We start from the raw sequence: 16893 nt of genomic DNA, 5'->3' as shown, positions 1-16893 counted from the left end.
CTAAACCCATGCCAAAGCCAGTTTCCTTTTACCCCCTTGGCCCTGGAACAGTGGGAATCTCGGCTTGATGTAAATGGGGGGAAGGCCCCAGAGTCCTGCTTTTCCTCTTCAGCCAGTAGACCCCTGTATGCTGCATCACCTCCCCCCTGCCCTCCATCCTTTGCTCGGCTCCCCTGGGACCTAACTCCCTGCCAGTTCATGAAGCCACGGGATCCTGGGTGTGTCGCACTATAATCCTGCCCCCAAGAAAACCCTCTCACCTGCTGCAGTTGAGATGGGACACCGAAGCCCCTGTTCTTTGCCCCCCAACTCTGCGTTGTTAATGTTCAAGGTTGCTGTTTTCTCACGACTCCCCACCTTTCTTCGCCCCCACCCTCAAGAAAAATAAGATTTCCCAGGAGGGTTGGGTTGCAAAGGTTGAGGACCTTCTGCTACTGCTCCAACCGGTTCTAGTTGTCCCCTTTCATTCTGGATTAAGAAGTTAAGTAACTTCTTATGCGTTTAGCAGCATTTCTGGGTGGGGGTTGGGTGAAGAATGGGTGTTGTGTTGGGGGCTCTTTCAGGGTTCTGCATGGAGATAGGGGGCAGAGCTGCTGCTGTAGCGCAGTGGTTAAGTGGCTTGGCTGCGAATCAGCACTCTGCTGGTTCAAATCCCGCTACTGCCATGAGCTCAGTAGGTTGCCTTGGGTCAGCCAGTCCTCTCAGCCCCAGCTGTATTGCGGGGATAATAACAACACTAACTTGTTCACTGCTCTCGGTGGGACACTAATCTGTCTTGAAGAGTGGGATATAAGCACAGTTATTGTTATCGTTGTTATACTGAGTCAGTGCCGTAGGGGCAGCCCAACAAAAGGGGGATTCTGGTTCAGGGGGGAGGGGGCAGGCTGCCTGCCCTCCCCCTTTCCTCCAGCAGGGGGTGCATCCCGTTTTGGGTCATGCGGCATTTCTGTTCCCTGCAAGGCAGCCTTGGAACCGTCAACCCAGCTTGGGAAGGGGAGACCCGCCTTGCTCCCCAAGCGAGAAAGGGGCGTCATTGCTTCATAACTCTCACATCTTCTGTGCACTAGCCTGTCCAGGAGCCCCCCCTCTCCAGCTGCTGATGTCATTACCCCTGGAAGAGCCCCCCGATGGGGGCTGGGGCTGGATGGTCGTCCTGTCGGGCTTCCTGGCGAACTCTCTCACCTATGGGGTCTTGCGGTCCCTCGGCATCCTCTTCGAAGACCTGGTGGAGGCCTTTGATGCGAGTGCTGCCCAAGTTTCCTGGGTGACGGCCATTGCTTTGGCGACGGAGCAGTTTGCCAGTGAGTATTCCAGGGGGGCCACCAGTTCGGCCCAGTCCGGCCTGGGCCTGTCGTTTGTCTGGCTGCTTGAATTCGCTGGGCTACCTTAGTAGACAAGGAGTGGTTTCACTTGAGAGTCTTGACTGCTGCTTCTCTTGCCTCAGTTTCCCAACAAGAAAATTTTCAAAGCATTGTTAAGATTTGCAGGCTGCCCTTCCCACAAGGCACTCATGGAGTAATACGTGGCTTTTCCTCAACCCCATTTTCCTCTCCCAGCAACCTTTTGGGGTAGCACAGACTGAGAGTGGCTGGGCCAGTGATTATGGCCAAATGGGGATTTGCGTCCTAGTCCGAACCAAGGACCACTATAATTTTAAAATTAACAAAATTGCAGTAGCACTCACAACAGGGGTTGTCAGCCCCCTCCTGAAGGTGGGGGACCCTCTGCCCCATGCTGCTGCCCCCTGCCGACGCTCACCTGGCTGGAGGTGGGGGAGTTGTTGGGAGGCTGGCTGGAGCATGTGGCGAAACGGTGCACATGTGGGGTTTCTGATGATGTCACTTCCAGTTCAAACCGGAAGTGACAGGGTCTCGGCAGAGCTGATGCTTTGGAATCAGCCCAATATATATTTGGGGACCCCGTCACTTCTAGTTTGAACCAGAAATTATATCATCGGAAGCACTGCAGAGCGCATGTGCGCTTTGGCTGCGCACGCAAGAGAAGGATTGGTGCCCTCCTGGCACCACTTCCACACCCCCAGTTGTAAGGTAGGGGGATCTAGCAACCCTGATCCACAGTTATTTATGCTGTAAAAAAAACCCCACTAGAACAGAACGTTAGGGTTTTAATGTGGAGATTTGTGAGAGGGGCTGTAATTCAGTGGCAGAGGTCCACTGATGTTCATCAATCAATCAATCAATCAATCAATCAATCAATCAATCAATCAAATTCTCAACATGGCCTGATCTATGGATACTTAAATCCAGAACAGAAAAGACACATTTTTCTATAAAAGCCTCAGGTTTGCTGAAAAATCTGGAATCTAAAAAAACCCAAACCCAAATAATAAAAGCAGCCTATAGCTTTAAGAAACAAATGCCCTCAGTGGCCATTGCTAGGCAACCACAGCATTATTACCAGTTCAAGCCTTGGTTCTGTCAGTAAAATGGCAGGGGCAGGGTCCCTTCCCGGGTTGCTTTGGCCTTTGAGGGAGGACTTAATGGGGCCAGGCCCAGAAGCGACCAATCGGGCAACTTGCTACCACTGGACTTGCATGACTTACACAGGATCAGCTGCTTGCAACTGTTCAACAACAGCCACCTTGTGAAAGCCCATGTGGTCTAGTGGCTAAAGCAGGGCTTTTGGGGGGGGGGAAGAGGTGGTGGAACTCAGTGGGTTGCCCTCGGAGAAAATGGTCACATGGCTGGTGGCCCCGCCCCCGGATCTCCAGACAGAGGGGAGTTGAGATTGCCCTCCGCGCCACTTGGCGGTGCAGAGGGCAATCTAAACCCCCCTCTGTATGGAGTTCAGGGGGCGGGGCCACCAGCCATGTGACCATTTTCAAGAGGTTCCGGAACTCCGTTCCACCACGTTCCTGCTGGAAAAGAGCCCTGGGCTAAAGTATCAACCTGTGATCTGGGAGACCCAGATTTGAATCCCCACCCTGCTGGGGAAGTGCATTTTGGGCCCGTTGCACATTCTTAGCTTAACCTACCTCACAGGGTTGTTGTGAGGATGAAATGGAGGAGAAGAGACATCAGGTACTTTGAGGCCCCATCATGGAGAAAGGCAGGGGAGAAAGCCCATATTCCAAAGTAGCCATTTTCTCCAGTGGAACTGATCTCTGTTGCCTGGAAATCAGCTGTAAGTTTGGGAGATTTCTGGCTCCCTCATAGAAGTTGGTAATCCTAAGAAGAAAAGAAACAGTGTGGGGAAGTGAGGGGAAAGTGAAGAGCCCCACCTTGCAACTGATTTGGCTGCTGGAGGAGGACAAGAGGCAAAGCTGGTGGATGAGAAGGAAGCAGGAAAGGAGAAGAGGCTATGGGGGCTGCCAGGGAACAGAGGTGGTGGAGAGGAAAATGAGACCCCCTCAGACCAGTTCTTGTGGGTCCCCCACTTGTATGTTCTACTTTGCTTGGAAAATGTTGCCTGTCTTAATTTCAGATTTAATCCGCCCCAAGGCCTTCCTGTCGAGGCTTCCTGTTCTGTTACCGCCTTATAAACTGAAGGAGCCAACGTGGCGGGGTGCTTAAGGGTGTCAGACTAGGGGCTGGGAGATTGGGGTCAGATCCTCACTATGTCACGCAGCCTTGCTGGGTGACCTTGGGCTGGTCTAACCTACCTCACAGGGATGTTGTGGGGGTGCAAGAGGGAAGGCAAAACCGTATGTGCTGCCTTGAGCCCCTTGGAGTTAGGGCAGATAAAAATGTACTAGAGAGACAGAGCTGTTTCCTTCCTCCTTTCACCCCCCCCCAGCCTCTCTCTCCCTAGCCCCCCAGCCCAGCGGGGGCTGCAACTGCCGCTGTTCCATTTTTAGCTTGCAAGGCGTTTTTATTTGGTGCGGAAGGATGCCTGCAGCTCCGTATAACTTGCCTGTGTATTCTTGCACTGAACACAGCCTGCTTACCCAACCTGACCCAGGTAGTGTGGGTCCAGGAGGGGCTGCTCGGTCCCTCCATGCGGGAAGCTGGGAGCGAGCTGTGACCCTCTTTGCTGCATAAGTGCCCTCCGAGTTGTGCTGTGCTGCCCCAAGCAGTTTGTTGGGGAAGCGGCCCAGAAGCTGCTTCTGCGTTGTTGACCCTCACCAACCATATTCTCTCCTGTTCTGGCCCAGGTCCCATTGGCACGGCTGCCAGTATGCGCTTCGGAGCCCGGCCGGTGGTGGTGGCTGGCGGGTTGCTGTCCTTTCTGGGCATTCTCGGCGCCTCCTTCAGCACCAGCTTGCTCCAGTTATACCTCACCTTGGGGTTCCTGACAGGTGAGCGCAGATGCCAGCCGGCCATCCCTCCCAGTCCATGAAAGTGATGAGCAATTGAATAGTTGCTCTGGCTTGTGTGGCTTTTGCGCCAATTGAGGCCCTCCTGCCCAGTGGGGGCTGCACAAGCACTTCTGAGGTGTCTTGAGCCAGGAGTCCCCAGTATGGTGGCCATGGCTGCCGTGGTGCCCACCAACACGTTTTGTGGTGCCTGCCAAGTGTTATAGAAAGTGGGTGGAGCCAGGTGGAGCCATTTTGTGGCTGGATCTGCCTCCTGTGGCAGCCATTTTGTGGCTGTGCCCACCCTACTCTATGAGAATCCCAAAGGTGCCATAGGCTCAGAAAGGCTGGGGACCCTTGTTGATGAATGTACCAAACTCTGGGGTTCCCCCCAAAGACTGTGGCCAGTCCTCTGAGAGCCAAGCTACAAGTGACACCTGACACAGGTTGGACACTTGTCAGCTTCCCTCAAGTTTTGATGGGAAATGTAGGCATCCTGGTCTTGCAGCTGTAATGGAGAGCCAAGCTGTAAAACCAGGGCGCCTACATTTCCCATCCAAACTTGTGGGAAGCTGACAAGTGTCCAACCTGTGTCAGGCGTCACTTGTAGTTTGGCTCTCTGTGAGGCCCAAATACTTGCACCAGTGTCATTTGTTCCACCCCAAACGGGAGCTTCTTTGGAGCTGGTTTTGCTGTTGTGTTTCCCCCACAGCACGAACGCGGCCTAGCTCTGCCCCTCTGTCTTCCTGCAGGTTGTGGCTGGGCCTTGGCCTTCGCCCCGGTGATGGGCACCCTCGCCCGCTACTTCTCCTCTCGCCGATCCTTGGCCATGGGCCTCGCCCTGACAGGCAACGGGCTTTCCTCCTTTGCCCTTTCCCCGCTCCTGCGGCTCTTGGCCGAGTCCCTTGCTTGGCGAGGGGCCTTGCTAGTTACTTCTGCTCTGAGCCTCCACCTGGTGGTCTGTGGGGCCCTCCTCCGCCCCCTGGTCTTGCGGGGGGATCAGCTGGAGCCTGGCTCCTTGTTCGACTGGGGTCTCTTCACGCAGAGAGGGTTTGGGGCCTTTTCTTTCGGCACTGCTTTGCTGGCGGCTGGATATTTCACCCCCTATGTACACCTGGAGCCCTATGGGCGGGTGCTGGGCCTGGACCCCTACAAAGCTGCCACTCTGGTGTCTGTTGCTGCTCTGTCTGATGCCCTGGCCCGCCTGCTTGCCGGTTGCTTTGCTGACCGCCGCCTCATCTTGCCAGCCCGTCTTCTGGTGCTGTTGAACTCCCTTACCGGCTGCAGCCTCCTCCTCCTTCCGCTTGCCGCCTCCTACGTAGACTCCCTTGTCCTGGCTTTGCTCTACGGTGTCAGTGCAGGGAGTTTTGCAACTGTGGCTTTCGGGGTCTTGCCGGAGATTGTTGGTGTAGCCCGTGTCGTGAATGCCACCGGTCTATGTCTGATGGCGATGAGTGTTGGGGGATTACTAGGACCCCCCCTGTCTGGTAAGGGCCTTCTACTTACTTCTAGGTATTTATTTACCACTGACGATATGCTGCAGAATCCAACCAGAGCTTCTTACAAAGCCTCAGCTCCTTTGCAAGTTGGGATAGCTTTTGCTAAACGAGCTGCTGGACAAGACAGCTCGGAGCAGAGGTTTTGCAAGGAGGGGTTTTTTTTCCTCGTTTGCCAGCAGGCTTCATATGAAAGGCTGGAGTCAGTATTTACAGATGACAGAACAAAACTTTGATCTGTTGTCCCATTCGTGCTTAGCAAGGAAAAGGAACCCAGGGGGTTTGCTTTTAATGTGCAGTTTTATAATAGCATCCAAATGTGAAGCAGATAGTAAAGTATGTTTTCTAAGGGCCAGAGATGTTAGTCATGAACTTCAGGAATTGGGAAGTACTTAAAGATTAGGAGGCCGTGACCTGGATAGCCCAGGTGAGCCTGATCTCATCAGAAGCTAAGCAGGGCTGGGTTGACCATGGTTAGTAATTGGATGGGAGACCTTCAATGAAGGCCAGGGTTGCAGAGGCAGGCGACGGCAAACCACCTCTGTTAGTCTCTTGCCATGAAAACCCCACCAGGGGTCGCCATAAGTCAGCTATGACTTGAGGGCACCCTCCGCCCCCAAAGATAAGGAGAGGGGGGAATGAGCACAGTTTCAGCCTGCTCTTCCTCAGCTCCCACTGGGCTGTGCTCATGAGAGCTTCCTGCTGGACTGAGCCCAGTTCCCTCCACGTCCTGGATTGGGCCAAGTTGCGTCCCTCTGGACCAGCATCCAGATGTCTGTGGACAGACTGCCCTGCCAGCCCAGGCCCCAGCTTGGTCTGAAGGCAACAGGCCTCCTCTTTCCTCTTCCCTGACGCTGTCCAGCCCCCTTTTCACGTCATCCTGGCACCTAGCAAAGGCGAGGATGCTGTCTGGCTCAGCCCCCTAATGTTTTCTTCCCCTCTTGCCATTTTTCTCTAGGCTTCCTACGTGACATAACTGGCAACTTCACGGTCTCGTTCCTGGTGGGTGGAGCCTTCGTCCTCTCGGCTAGCCTCGTTTTCCTGGCCCTCCCAACTTTCTTCACTGGCTGCAGGGGCTGTGGTGGCAGTGGGGCAACTGCCAGGGCCAAAGGGGAACCCAAGGCCCTGATGGTGCCTGGCACAGGCTCTCCGTTGGCATCTGTTCCTCTCACCAGCAAATGTTCTGAGATATGAAAACGTCTCCCCCTCCCACCCCCCCAGCATGTGATGGCAGGTTCTTGTGCTGACACGGGTCTGCCAGATAACTGGGCTTTTCCAGCCAAGAGCTACAGTACAACTTTCTATCAGTTTAATGACTTTGACGGCTGCAGCTTCTCCGAAGCAGTCCTGGCAATTGCACAGAGGAGGGGGGCGGGGGTTGAGACACCCCTTTGCTTCCCAGCACTACATTTCCCAGGGTCCCTTGGGAAGAGGGCCTGACACTACAAATGGTTTACGTTCATTATGTGAGTATGCCCCCGCTGAAGTGTGAATTCCCAAACTGGACCTCTTTCATGAAGTAAGGAAGAGCAAGAAGGGCGAGCCAGGAAGCCCAAATTTAAATCTCCTCTCTGCCATGGAGTCAGCCTGCAGCTGCCAACTCCGGGTTGGGAAATTCCTGGAGATTCTGGGAAATGGAGGTCAACAGGTATGTGATGCCGTAGAGCACACACTTGGAAACTGGTTTTTTCTCCCGGGGAGCTGATCAGCTGTCATTCTGGGACAACTCCAGGCCGAGCCCGGAGGTTAGACGCCCTAAGTCAACCTTAACTCTCCTTCTCACCCTCTGCTTTAGAGAAATAGTAACATTGGGCCTACCTTTCCATACTGTTGTAAAGACCAATGAACACACTGCCTGCAAAGTGTACGCATGGACCTTGGAAAGCAGCTGAAGCCCTGAGCCCGGCCCCAAGAGCCCTGTGCAACTCCCTAAACCCCACCCACTAGGCACATATGCTAAGCCGTAGGACCCAGCCTCTGTTCAGAAGCTTTTTGTTCTCCACCTGGCTTTATAGGATGCTGGCTGGGGTGAAAGAACTCTCCTTGAAGGTCTTTGTACTCCCACACTGTCTCACTGAAACTTGGTTGCCCCTCTGCTAGCAGCTATGCCCAAGTGCACACAGGAAGAAGCCCATTTTCAGTGACGTGCTGGACACCTGCATAGTAAGTCCCCTGAGTGTGTGAGTTTCCATTGACCAGCGTCACATTTAAACTCAGCCTCTGTTCCCCTCCCCCCCCTCCACTCCCAGGCGTGGTTCCAGGAAAGGGCCCGGGGTGTTCTCTCTGGCTGGACATAGCAAGGCCTCTTGCGGAGTGAGAAGCCCTCGTCCGCAGAACTGAAGTGGGGCGTGCATCCCCCCCCCCGCCAGCCCTGTGTGCTGGGTCCAGACAGTCCCTTACAGGGGAGTTTGGGCTCCCAGTATCCTAACCTGAGCCCTGCGGCTTTCCCAGTTCGCTTTGTGAAAGAGAAGTGGGAGTCTTTGCTTGAAGTCTTTGTCTGCTCCCAGTTTGGGCAAAGGACCTTCCTTGAAGCAAAGCAGGTCTGCGCTGAGACTGTTGACTGCCTTGTGTGTGAAAGACAGGTGTGCATTAAAGTGATGAAGAGAAACCCAACAGGTCCTCCAGAAGTTTGACTTTCCTGTGTGCGCGCACAGGCGCATGCACCGCATGTGCACCTGGCTTTCTTTGTAATAGCTTTTCCGTAACAGTAATCCTACCTCTCTGGTCTCGAGTAGTTTAATATCCACCCTGACCTCGTACAATGGCCCACACTGGGACGCTTCGCACAACCATCTTTGCATTTGGGGCCCAGCGTGTCTCTCTCTCTCTCTCTGCAGCAACACAGTTGTTGCCTGTCCTCCCTTTCTCCCACCTCAGTTTTTAAATATATGACTTGAGAATGCAAAAACGGAATGCCTTGGAGGTCCCTCTTTCAGAAATGGCGCAGAGGCCAGCTCAGCTCTGCTCAGTCCTGAATCCTCCATCTTCAGTGTGGGGACGGGGGATGGCTGGATGCCAGAGCTTCTTCCTCTTTGCAATCTTCTGGCGGCTTGAGAGAAGCTGCGGGGAGGCAGGGGAGATAGTTTGGCAAGGCCAGTAGAACCAAGCTCCCTGCAATGAGGATGGAGCCAGCTGCCTGGAACGAAGCCGTGTAGCTGCCGGTGGCATCCCGAATCCAGCCTGCAAGAGAGGAGAAAGTGAGGCAAACCTCGGACGTGAACAAGCACACCATCTCCATGGAGTACCCTAGTTGGAAGGAGCCTGAATCGGAAAGAAATCATTCTTTCCCCTTTCCTGGTTGTAAATAATCATGACTTATGAGCCATCCTTCAAGCCATGGCTTTCTGACACACGTGCAGAGTGCACACCTCTTGGCTTCTTTGAAAGGCCCCCGGACTCCACTGGGTCTACAGAATGCCCCCCACTCCTGCATGGGCCACACCTGTGCTGTGCCATTTGATCTACTTCCCATTGCGTACATAAGACCCGCTTTCTTCGCTACATCAAGGCTGCGCATGTCCCCACTGGCCCCATTCACCAGATACCATCCCCGTCCCTGAGAAATCACAGTTCTGGCCCCATCTTCACTTTGGGGAGGTTAGGCAACACCATGTAGACGCAGTCAGCTGTGTGGCTCGCCCGCCTTCAGGGCTCAGCTCCCTCCCGCTTGGAGAAATCGCGCTGCTGCTGCATGTGGAGCAAATGAACACCCCTGAAGCCGCCTTGTGCAGCCAGCCCTGTCCCCCCCCTGGTCCCCCCGCTCCTGTCTTTTCTCCTTTGACCGGCAGGGGCTCTCCAGGGTCTCAGGTGGAGGCGGTTCTCTTTAATAGGAGATTCTGCCAGGAATTGAACTGGGGGGTGGGTCTGCATGACCTGTTCCAACCACTGAGCCACAGTGCCCCGCCTGGCTGTAGTCCACATTCCGCCCCAGCATGCACATGAACACTGAGGCGCCACTCAGTGCCCATCCTGCATTTTCCTACCCTGCTGAGTTATCAGCTGAACTCTTAGATCCAGAGGAGTTAGCTGTGTTAGTCTATAGTAGCAAAATCAAAAAGAGTCCAGTAGCACCTTTAAGACTAACCAATTTTATTGTAGCATAAGCTTTCGAGAACCACAGTTCTCTTCGTCAGATGCATGGAGGGCAAAAAGAGAAACTGGTCTGATATAGAGGAGGAGAGGGGGGGCGGGGTAGATGCAAACATCTCCTTCTGATGTGGAGATCAGTTTGCTTCTGTAAAGGTTCAGAGGACTTAGCCGTGTTAGTCTGTAGTAGCAAAATCAAAAAGAGTCCAGCAGCACCTCCAAGACCAACCAATTCCACTGCAGCACAAGCCTCTTGATGCTGACTAAGCTTCGGCGGGGTATTTCTGACCCGAAGGAGAAGCTCCCCTTTTGCTTTGAAGCCAGTGGAGGGCTGACTACGGCAGAGTCAGGTCCTCCTGGTGCTCCAGCTGGCCGTCTGAGCAAAGTCGCCAAGACAGCACGGGGCGTGGCTTGCACCCAGCCATCAGCAGTGGGGGAATGGGTGGATGTTGTCTCCCGGACCCCACCAGGAGCAGTGCCGCAACCTTTGGCGCAACCTTTCCTGGGGCAACGGAATGCAGGGAACTGGCCCTGCGTGACAAAGCCCCTCTTTTTTATCTGCCGTGCTCCATTCACAATTCTCACAAAGGGCTGCGAAAATGCCAGAGCCGGAAAGGTTCAGGGCTGGCGGCTGCCCAAGGGGTTTGCTTAAGGCCCTGCTGCTAAAGTCTGGGCAGGGTTTTGTGTGCAGGACTGGGTTGGGTGGCGCAACCTGTGCTTTGTAGCCACCAGATGTTCGAGGTGTGAAGGCAGACCCAATGGGTTTGCTGGAGGCTCGAGCTTGAACTGGGGAATCTCCAGGACGTGGGGCGGAGCTGCCTAGCGAGGGAGGCGGGACTGGGGGTGCCCAGGCCTCAGAGCCCTCTTCAGGGAAGAGCAGCCCTTGAAGTGGGCGGGTCTCTAGACAAGACAAGCCCCACCCAGCATTCTGCCCTTCCTTGGGCACCAGAGCCAAACCTTCTGCTCACTGCATATCCGAAATCAGCTCCCCTCCTCAGCTCAATCCTCTGGTTCATAGTCTCACTTCTTGCAAAGGCCCAGGAAAAAAAAACAGTGTTGGAAAACACCCACCCCCACATCTGGATTCGGGTCTAGCTTGCTCCTGGCAGTCTGTTCTGCCATTGATCTAGATTGCCATTGGTCTAGACTCTGCTGGCCCGCCTAGAACATCTCTCCCTGGTGCCACATTTCGTTTCCTTACCTGACAGCGGAGGCCCTGACAAAGCTCCAAAGCTTTCCATCAAGTGGATAAGTCCAATCGCTCCCATTATTTGGTCTGTGCTCACAATTTCCATCAGAGTGGAGAACTTCAGTGGGATGATAGCGCTGGCCAGGAACCCATAGCAGATGCTGAGGGTCACCATCAAGGCATAGTTGTGTCCCAGTGGCACCATGAGCAAGGTGACACCCGTCAGGAGGGCCCAGAGGGTGAGGTGGTGGACAAGACGGAGAGGACCACAGTTGGCTAGCCAGCCGGCTACGATGCGTCCAGCTATATCAGCAATGCCCACGGCAGACACCAGGAAGGCTGCTTGGTATTCATCAAAGCCCGTCTCCCTGGCATGGGGCAGCAAGTGTACAAAAGGCATGAAGTACCCTGCTGTAATCAGCACTCCAGCCCCAGAGAAAATCATGAAGGGTCGGTGGTAGAGCAAACTCAGCCCAAAGAGAGAGGCCAGCCTGCCCCAGCGGCTCTCCTGCTCTGGAGCCGTCCTCAAAGCAGCGTTTCCGGCCGAGGGCAGTGGCCGAAGGAGAGCCCCGCAAGCCACCAGGTTGAAGGCCATGCCGGACACAATCAGGAGGGCTCCACGCCAGCCATAGGAATCCACCAAAAACTGGAAGAGCGGGGAGAAAGCCAATGAAGAAATGCCAGCGCCGGAGAACACCAAAGCGTTGGCCAAGGCACGGCGCCGCTTGAAATAGCGAGCTACCAGGGCCAAGGAAGGGGAGAAGATGAGGGCACCACCAATACCTGAAGGACACAGGGGGAAAAAACTGGCTTTAAAATGAACGGATTCTCTTTCCTTGTTCTTTTGATTGCTACCTGCAAGTGGGAGGTGTCCCCGTTTTCCAGTTACGGTCTTCAGGCATGGAACTGCTGGTGTTGTTTTTGCTTCTTGTGCACGGGGCAGGTTTGAGACATTTTGTCACTCAGGCAAGGATACTCTGTCCCACGCTGAGCTTGCGCTGCAGCCAGCTTGCTCCAAGCCAAGGCAAAACTGCTAGAGTGCAGATCCAAGATGGCCTTCCTTGCTGGTAATTGGCTTGGAGCAAGGGCACCCTCCTCCTTCCTTAAGCAATAACTCGGGTGGCTAGTTTTGCCATCTTCTGGGCATGGAGCGAGGGTCACTAGAGGTGGGGGGGGGGTAGTTGTGAATTTCCTGCATTGTGCAGGGGGTTGGACTAGATGACCTTAGTGGGCCATTCCGATTCTATGATTCTAGTTGTCACTCTACACAGAAAGTCATAGGAGTCCCAGCAGGAGGGGGAAAGGACATGGCTTTTTTGAAACAGGACTTGGCTTACCTGTGAGGAGGCCAATAAAGAGGTACAGCTGAGCCAGGCTGGTGGCAAAGGAGGCCAGGAAGAGACCCAGCCCCGAAAGGAACCCACCGATGACGCCCATGGGCCGTTCACCATACTGTGTGCTGAGGGCACTTGCCAAAGGACCTGTTGGGGTGGCCATAAAACAGCGGATTAAAATTTTTCTGCTTGGATGGACCCAGAGAGGGTTGGGAGGAAACCTAGCAAAGGAGGAGAACTCCCTAGGAAGACCTCCTCCTCCCCGAACAAAATACATCTTGATCACAGCAAAAACTGGCTTGGGAAGCAAACAAACTGGAAATGTTTCAGCATGTTCCCACAGCACACGGGTCCAATAGCACATCCCCACCTGAAATGACTAAGCTGGGTTTAGAGGTGTTTTAAAAAATAATATTGAATTTGGTGAATTATCATTCACGTTGTGATGTATTAAGTTGGTTTAGGAGGACAGTCAAAGGTAAAAGACAGAGCAGGGGGTTATTGCCCCTTTGAGAGCTATGCAGAGAAGGAGAGGGCGATAGGAGATCCGGTTTGACTGCTGCTGTTGCGCCCCACCCAGCTTATGACTGGAACATGCAAAATAAGAATAAAGAGAAAGTGTCCAAGTATGTGCAGGGTGCATCTCAGTCACCAATTCAGTAATTCCTTGAACAGCCTTAATGTCAGAATATGAAATGAAGTTATGCCCTCAAGTCATGGTTGACTTACGGCAGCCACTGTTGGGGTTTTCATGACTAGAGACCGAGAGAGGTGGTTTGCCATTGCCTGCCTCTGCAGCCCTTGTCTTTTTCGGAGACCCCCCCCTTCCAACTACTAACCAAGGCCGACCCTGCTTAGCCTCTGAGATCTGACTCTCCTGGGCTTGTCCAGGTTAGGAGTTACAGGAGCCGAGAGTTGCGCTCGGAGGGGCTGTTGAATCAGATACTCACTGGCAAACATCAGCACTGCCACGGTGACAGAGGCGATCCAGGAGGTGGCAGTAGATGGCTCCCCGAAATAAACCATGAACTCCATAAAGAAGACTCCAAAAGAGCGAATCACCCCAAAGACCAGGGCCGACTGCAGGAAAGCTGCCAAAGCGATCATCCACCCCCAGCCCCCATCGGGAGGCTCGGCATGTACACAGGAGAGGTCCATGTCGTTTCTGTGGGTGAGCCCCTCCGAAGAGCGGACCACCGGCCGTCCTGTGGGGCTGTTCATGCATCTGCTGTGCTCTGCCCCAGACTCGGCTGGTTTCTCATTGTCGGAAGAGAGACGCACACCTCAGGAGTGGCTACCTGCCTGCCGGAAAAGCCAGAAGTCCACAAACAGCCAGAACTTCCCTCTTGGCAACTGGTTTTTCTTCCCCACAAAGGTGAAAAAAGGAGCAGCTGCGGATGCTGGCATTTGCTGACCCACATTTCTACACATCATAAAATCTTAGCACAAAGTCCACAGGTGTGCCCCGTGTTGCAGGTCGATGGAAAGAAGCTTCAAGGCTGCTCCTGTTCTGAATGGGAAGCCACTCTGAGTTAGACTGGAAGAACCTGAAAAGAGCCCCGCGGGGTCAGACCTGTGAGGGTCCACCTGCTCCAGTATCCTGCTTCATGCAGTGGCCAACCAATTACTCTGGAGGGCCAACCACAGGGCACAGAAGGTGAGGCCTTCCCTTAATGTTGCCTCCTGGCACCGGCATTCAGAGGTTAACTGCCCGTGAATGTGGAGGTTCTTTTTATTCACTATGATTAGTAGCTGTGGACAGGGCTTTTTTTCTGGGGAAAGAGGTGGTGGAACTCAGTGGTGGAACTCAGGACCACACAATGATGTTACTTTGGGTCAGCTGGAACAAGGGGGAGTTTTTTAAAGTTTAAATTGCCCTTGGCTAAAATGGTCACATGGCCGGTGGCCCCACCCCCTGATCAACAGACAGAGGGGAGTTTAGATTGCCCTCCACACCACTCGGCGGCGCGGAGGGCCACCTAAGCTCCCCTCTGTCTGGAGATCAGGAGGCGGGGCCACAGGCCATGTGACCATTTCTAAGAGGTGCCAGAACTCCGTTCCACTACATTCCCACTGAAAAAAAGCCCTGACTGTGGATAGACCTGTCCTCCTAACCCTAATCCCTTTAAAAGCTGTCTGTGCCTGTGGCGATCGCAACAGCCTCTGGCAGCAAATTCCACATTTTAATCACATGTTGTTTAAAAAACTATTGCCGTTTGTCCTGAATGTACTGCCCATCAGCTTCATTGGATGTCCTTAAGTTCTAGTATTTGGCAAGAGGGAGAAAAAGTTCTTTCTGTCCAGTCACTGTACCCTGTGCATAAATGTATAACCCTCTATCATGTCCATCCTTAGAGCAGAACCACAAGTGACAAAAGGCACAGGTGGGACACTTGTCAGCTTCCCTCAAGTTTTGATGGGAAATGTAGGCATCCTGGTCTTGCAGCTTGGCTCTCTGACTGCTGTCCAATGGACTTTTCAACTGTCACTTGTCCAACATTCCACCAAGCTGCCTACATTTCCCATCAAAACTTGAGGGAAGCAGACAAGTGTCCAATCTGTGCCTTTTGTCACTTGTGGTTCTGCTCTTAGTTATCTCTTTTTTGAACTAAATCCCCCCCCCCAGACTCTCCATCTGTTCCTCATAAGAAAGGTGTTCCAATCTCCTATCATCTTGATTGCCCTTTCTCCAGCTCTGCAATGTCCTTTTTTAAAATATGGATAACTTTCCCGTGGACTGGACCCTATGTTAATAAATGGGTATGAGGAAGGGCTACCGTATGGAATATTCGGTCTCAACTGTCAAACAGCTCCAGCTTTGTGTGTGAAAATCTGCCCATGTTTTTTTTGACACTGTTTGGGGGAGGTTAATGCAAGAAACTTGCTCTTCCTTAACCAAGTGCATCACAAAGAAAACGTTGAGATCCACTTCCAGCAGTTATAAAGCAACCATGAGCTCCAGTAACCTGCCCAGAGTCCGTTATGCAGAAAGGGAAGAGAAACATGAAAATAAGTAAATAAAATAACTGAAGCGAATGTTGTGAAGAGTGTGGCTGGGAATTGGTCTGACTTCCTTGTGTGTTTTGTGGAGCATGAAGAATAGCTTTGTGGGTCAGCATCTTCCCAGCCTTGGCAGGACCAGGGCTTTTTTTCAGCAGGAATGCAGTGGAACGGAGTTCCGGCACCTCTTGAAAATGGTCACATGGCCGGTGGCCCCGCCCCCTGATCTCCAGACAGAGGGGAGCTTAGATGGCCCCCCGCACCTCCGAGTGGGGCAGAGGGCAATCTAAACTCCCCTCTGTCTGGAGATCAGGGGGCGGGGCCACCAGCCATGTAATGATTTTCTCCGGGGGCAACCCACTGAGTTCCACCACCTCTTTCCCCCCCCAAAAAAGCTCTGGGCAGGACTGTCTTCTGTTTTGAAAACAGTGAGGGTTTTTTTGTTTGTTTCCAAGCTGCTTCTGCCTGCCTTTCATACATTTATTTTTAATTCCTGAGAGTTGTAATGGTACCTGACGAGATTAGGAGGGCTCCCACCCTCCTGTCCTTCTGCAAACTATGCAAAACTGAATTATTCAAGAGGGCTTGTTTATGCAGACAGGAAGGCTGTACTGCAAGGGAATCGTTCAGAAAGATGTTTTGGTAAAGGAATAGGGACTGTAGACTATACTACTGCATACTGTCTATTGATGTATGTTTCTACTAGGTAGTTTCTGCATCATTTACGGCCCCATCCGGGGAGGGGAGGGGAATGACAGTGCTCAGGAAGTGGACTAAGGGTCATGCCGGCGTATCTCACACTTACGATAGCATAACCCCCGCACACAAATGGCTCCTGGCCCTGGCTCTGCCCTACCACGGCCCTATGCCTGTGCCCAGTCGCCAGTGCTGAGACAAGCCTTAGGATTGGGCTGCCCTGTTTAATTGCAGCTGCTGCATTTCAGCGTTGTTTTCGCTCTGCGTCTGACTTCTACTCGTCTTCCAATTTTCTGCAGTCCAAATCCTGTTGCGCTGTTTATTGGATGTCTCAGTTGCAGATCATATTGACTTAACTCTATGCAATCTGCCGTGAGTCTCCGTGCGAAAGGTAGGCTGTAAATAATGTAAATTAAAAAGTATCTTATCGTTAACTATTTGTTACACTTTAGGATCATAAAACAGTTCCAAGCCTTTGCACGCCAGCACACCCGTTCCCCACTCCACTTTGGCCTCTGTTTCCTAGCGTGTTTTCTACAGGGGAGAGTCTGCAGAATTCCCGCTGAGCTACAGCCAGATAAAAGCTTTGCAAGGTGCTGCCAATGGCTGATAAGACCAGTTTTGCCCATGAGAATGTGGGGGGAGGGGGGAGGGCAGAGACATCTCTCACCCCACCCCACCCCACCGGTCTCTAGCCTGGCTGTACAGATTTGCATACTGCTCCAAGCCACATTTTACTTACTTGATTCTTATCCCAGCACTTTTCAAAGCATTGTACACATAGTTTTGCTCTCTCTTTCCTCCTTTATCTACGCAAGGACCTTGCCTAAGAGAGAA

General features: G+C 53.1%; 2 protein-coding genes across 2 annotated transcripts; one reads left to right on the top strand and one right to left on the bottom strand.

Annotated features, from left to right (window-relative positions):
* The first annotated feature begins 1144 nt into the window (after window positions 1-1144).
* LOC129340009 (monocarboxylate transporter 11-like) lies at window positions 1145-6945 on the top strand. The gene is made up of 4 exons (XM_054994551.1): window positions 1145-1301; window positions 4115-4258; window positions 5008-5742; window positions 6710-6945. Exons 1-4 carry the CDS (start codon window positions 1145-1147, stop codon window positions 6943-6945), a joined length of 1272 nt encoding a protein of 423 aa, XP_054850526.1.
* Window positions 6946-8477: 1532 nt separating this feature from the next.
* Window positions 8478-13689, bottom strand: LOC129340385 (monocarboxylate transporter 13-like). The gene is made up of 4 exons (XM_054995160.1): window positions 13311-13689; window positions 12364-12507; window positions 11039-11809; window positions 8478-8931 (listed from the first exon to the last, which is right to left on the bottom strand). The coding sequence occupies exons 1-4, from the start codon at window positions 13579-13581 to the stop codon at window positions 8738-8740; spliced, it is 1380 nt and encodes a 459-aa protein (XP_054851135.1). The 5' UTR covers window positions 13582-13689; the 3' UTR covers window positions 8478-8737.
* Window positions 13690-16893: the final 3204 nt, after the last annotated feature.

Source organism: Eublepharis macularius, chromosome 12 (genome assembly GCF_028583425.1).
Source record: "Eublepharis macularius isolate TG4126 chromosome 12, MPM_Emac_v1.0, whole genome shotgun sequence".
NCBI lineage: Eukaryota > Metazoa > Chordata > Lepidosauria > Squamata > Eublepharidae > Eublepharis > Eublepharis macularius.
Note: the sequence above shows the minus strand (reverse complement) of the source record. Positions and strands in the feature narration are given on the sequence as shown.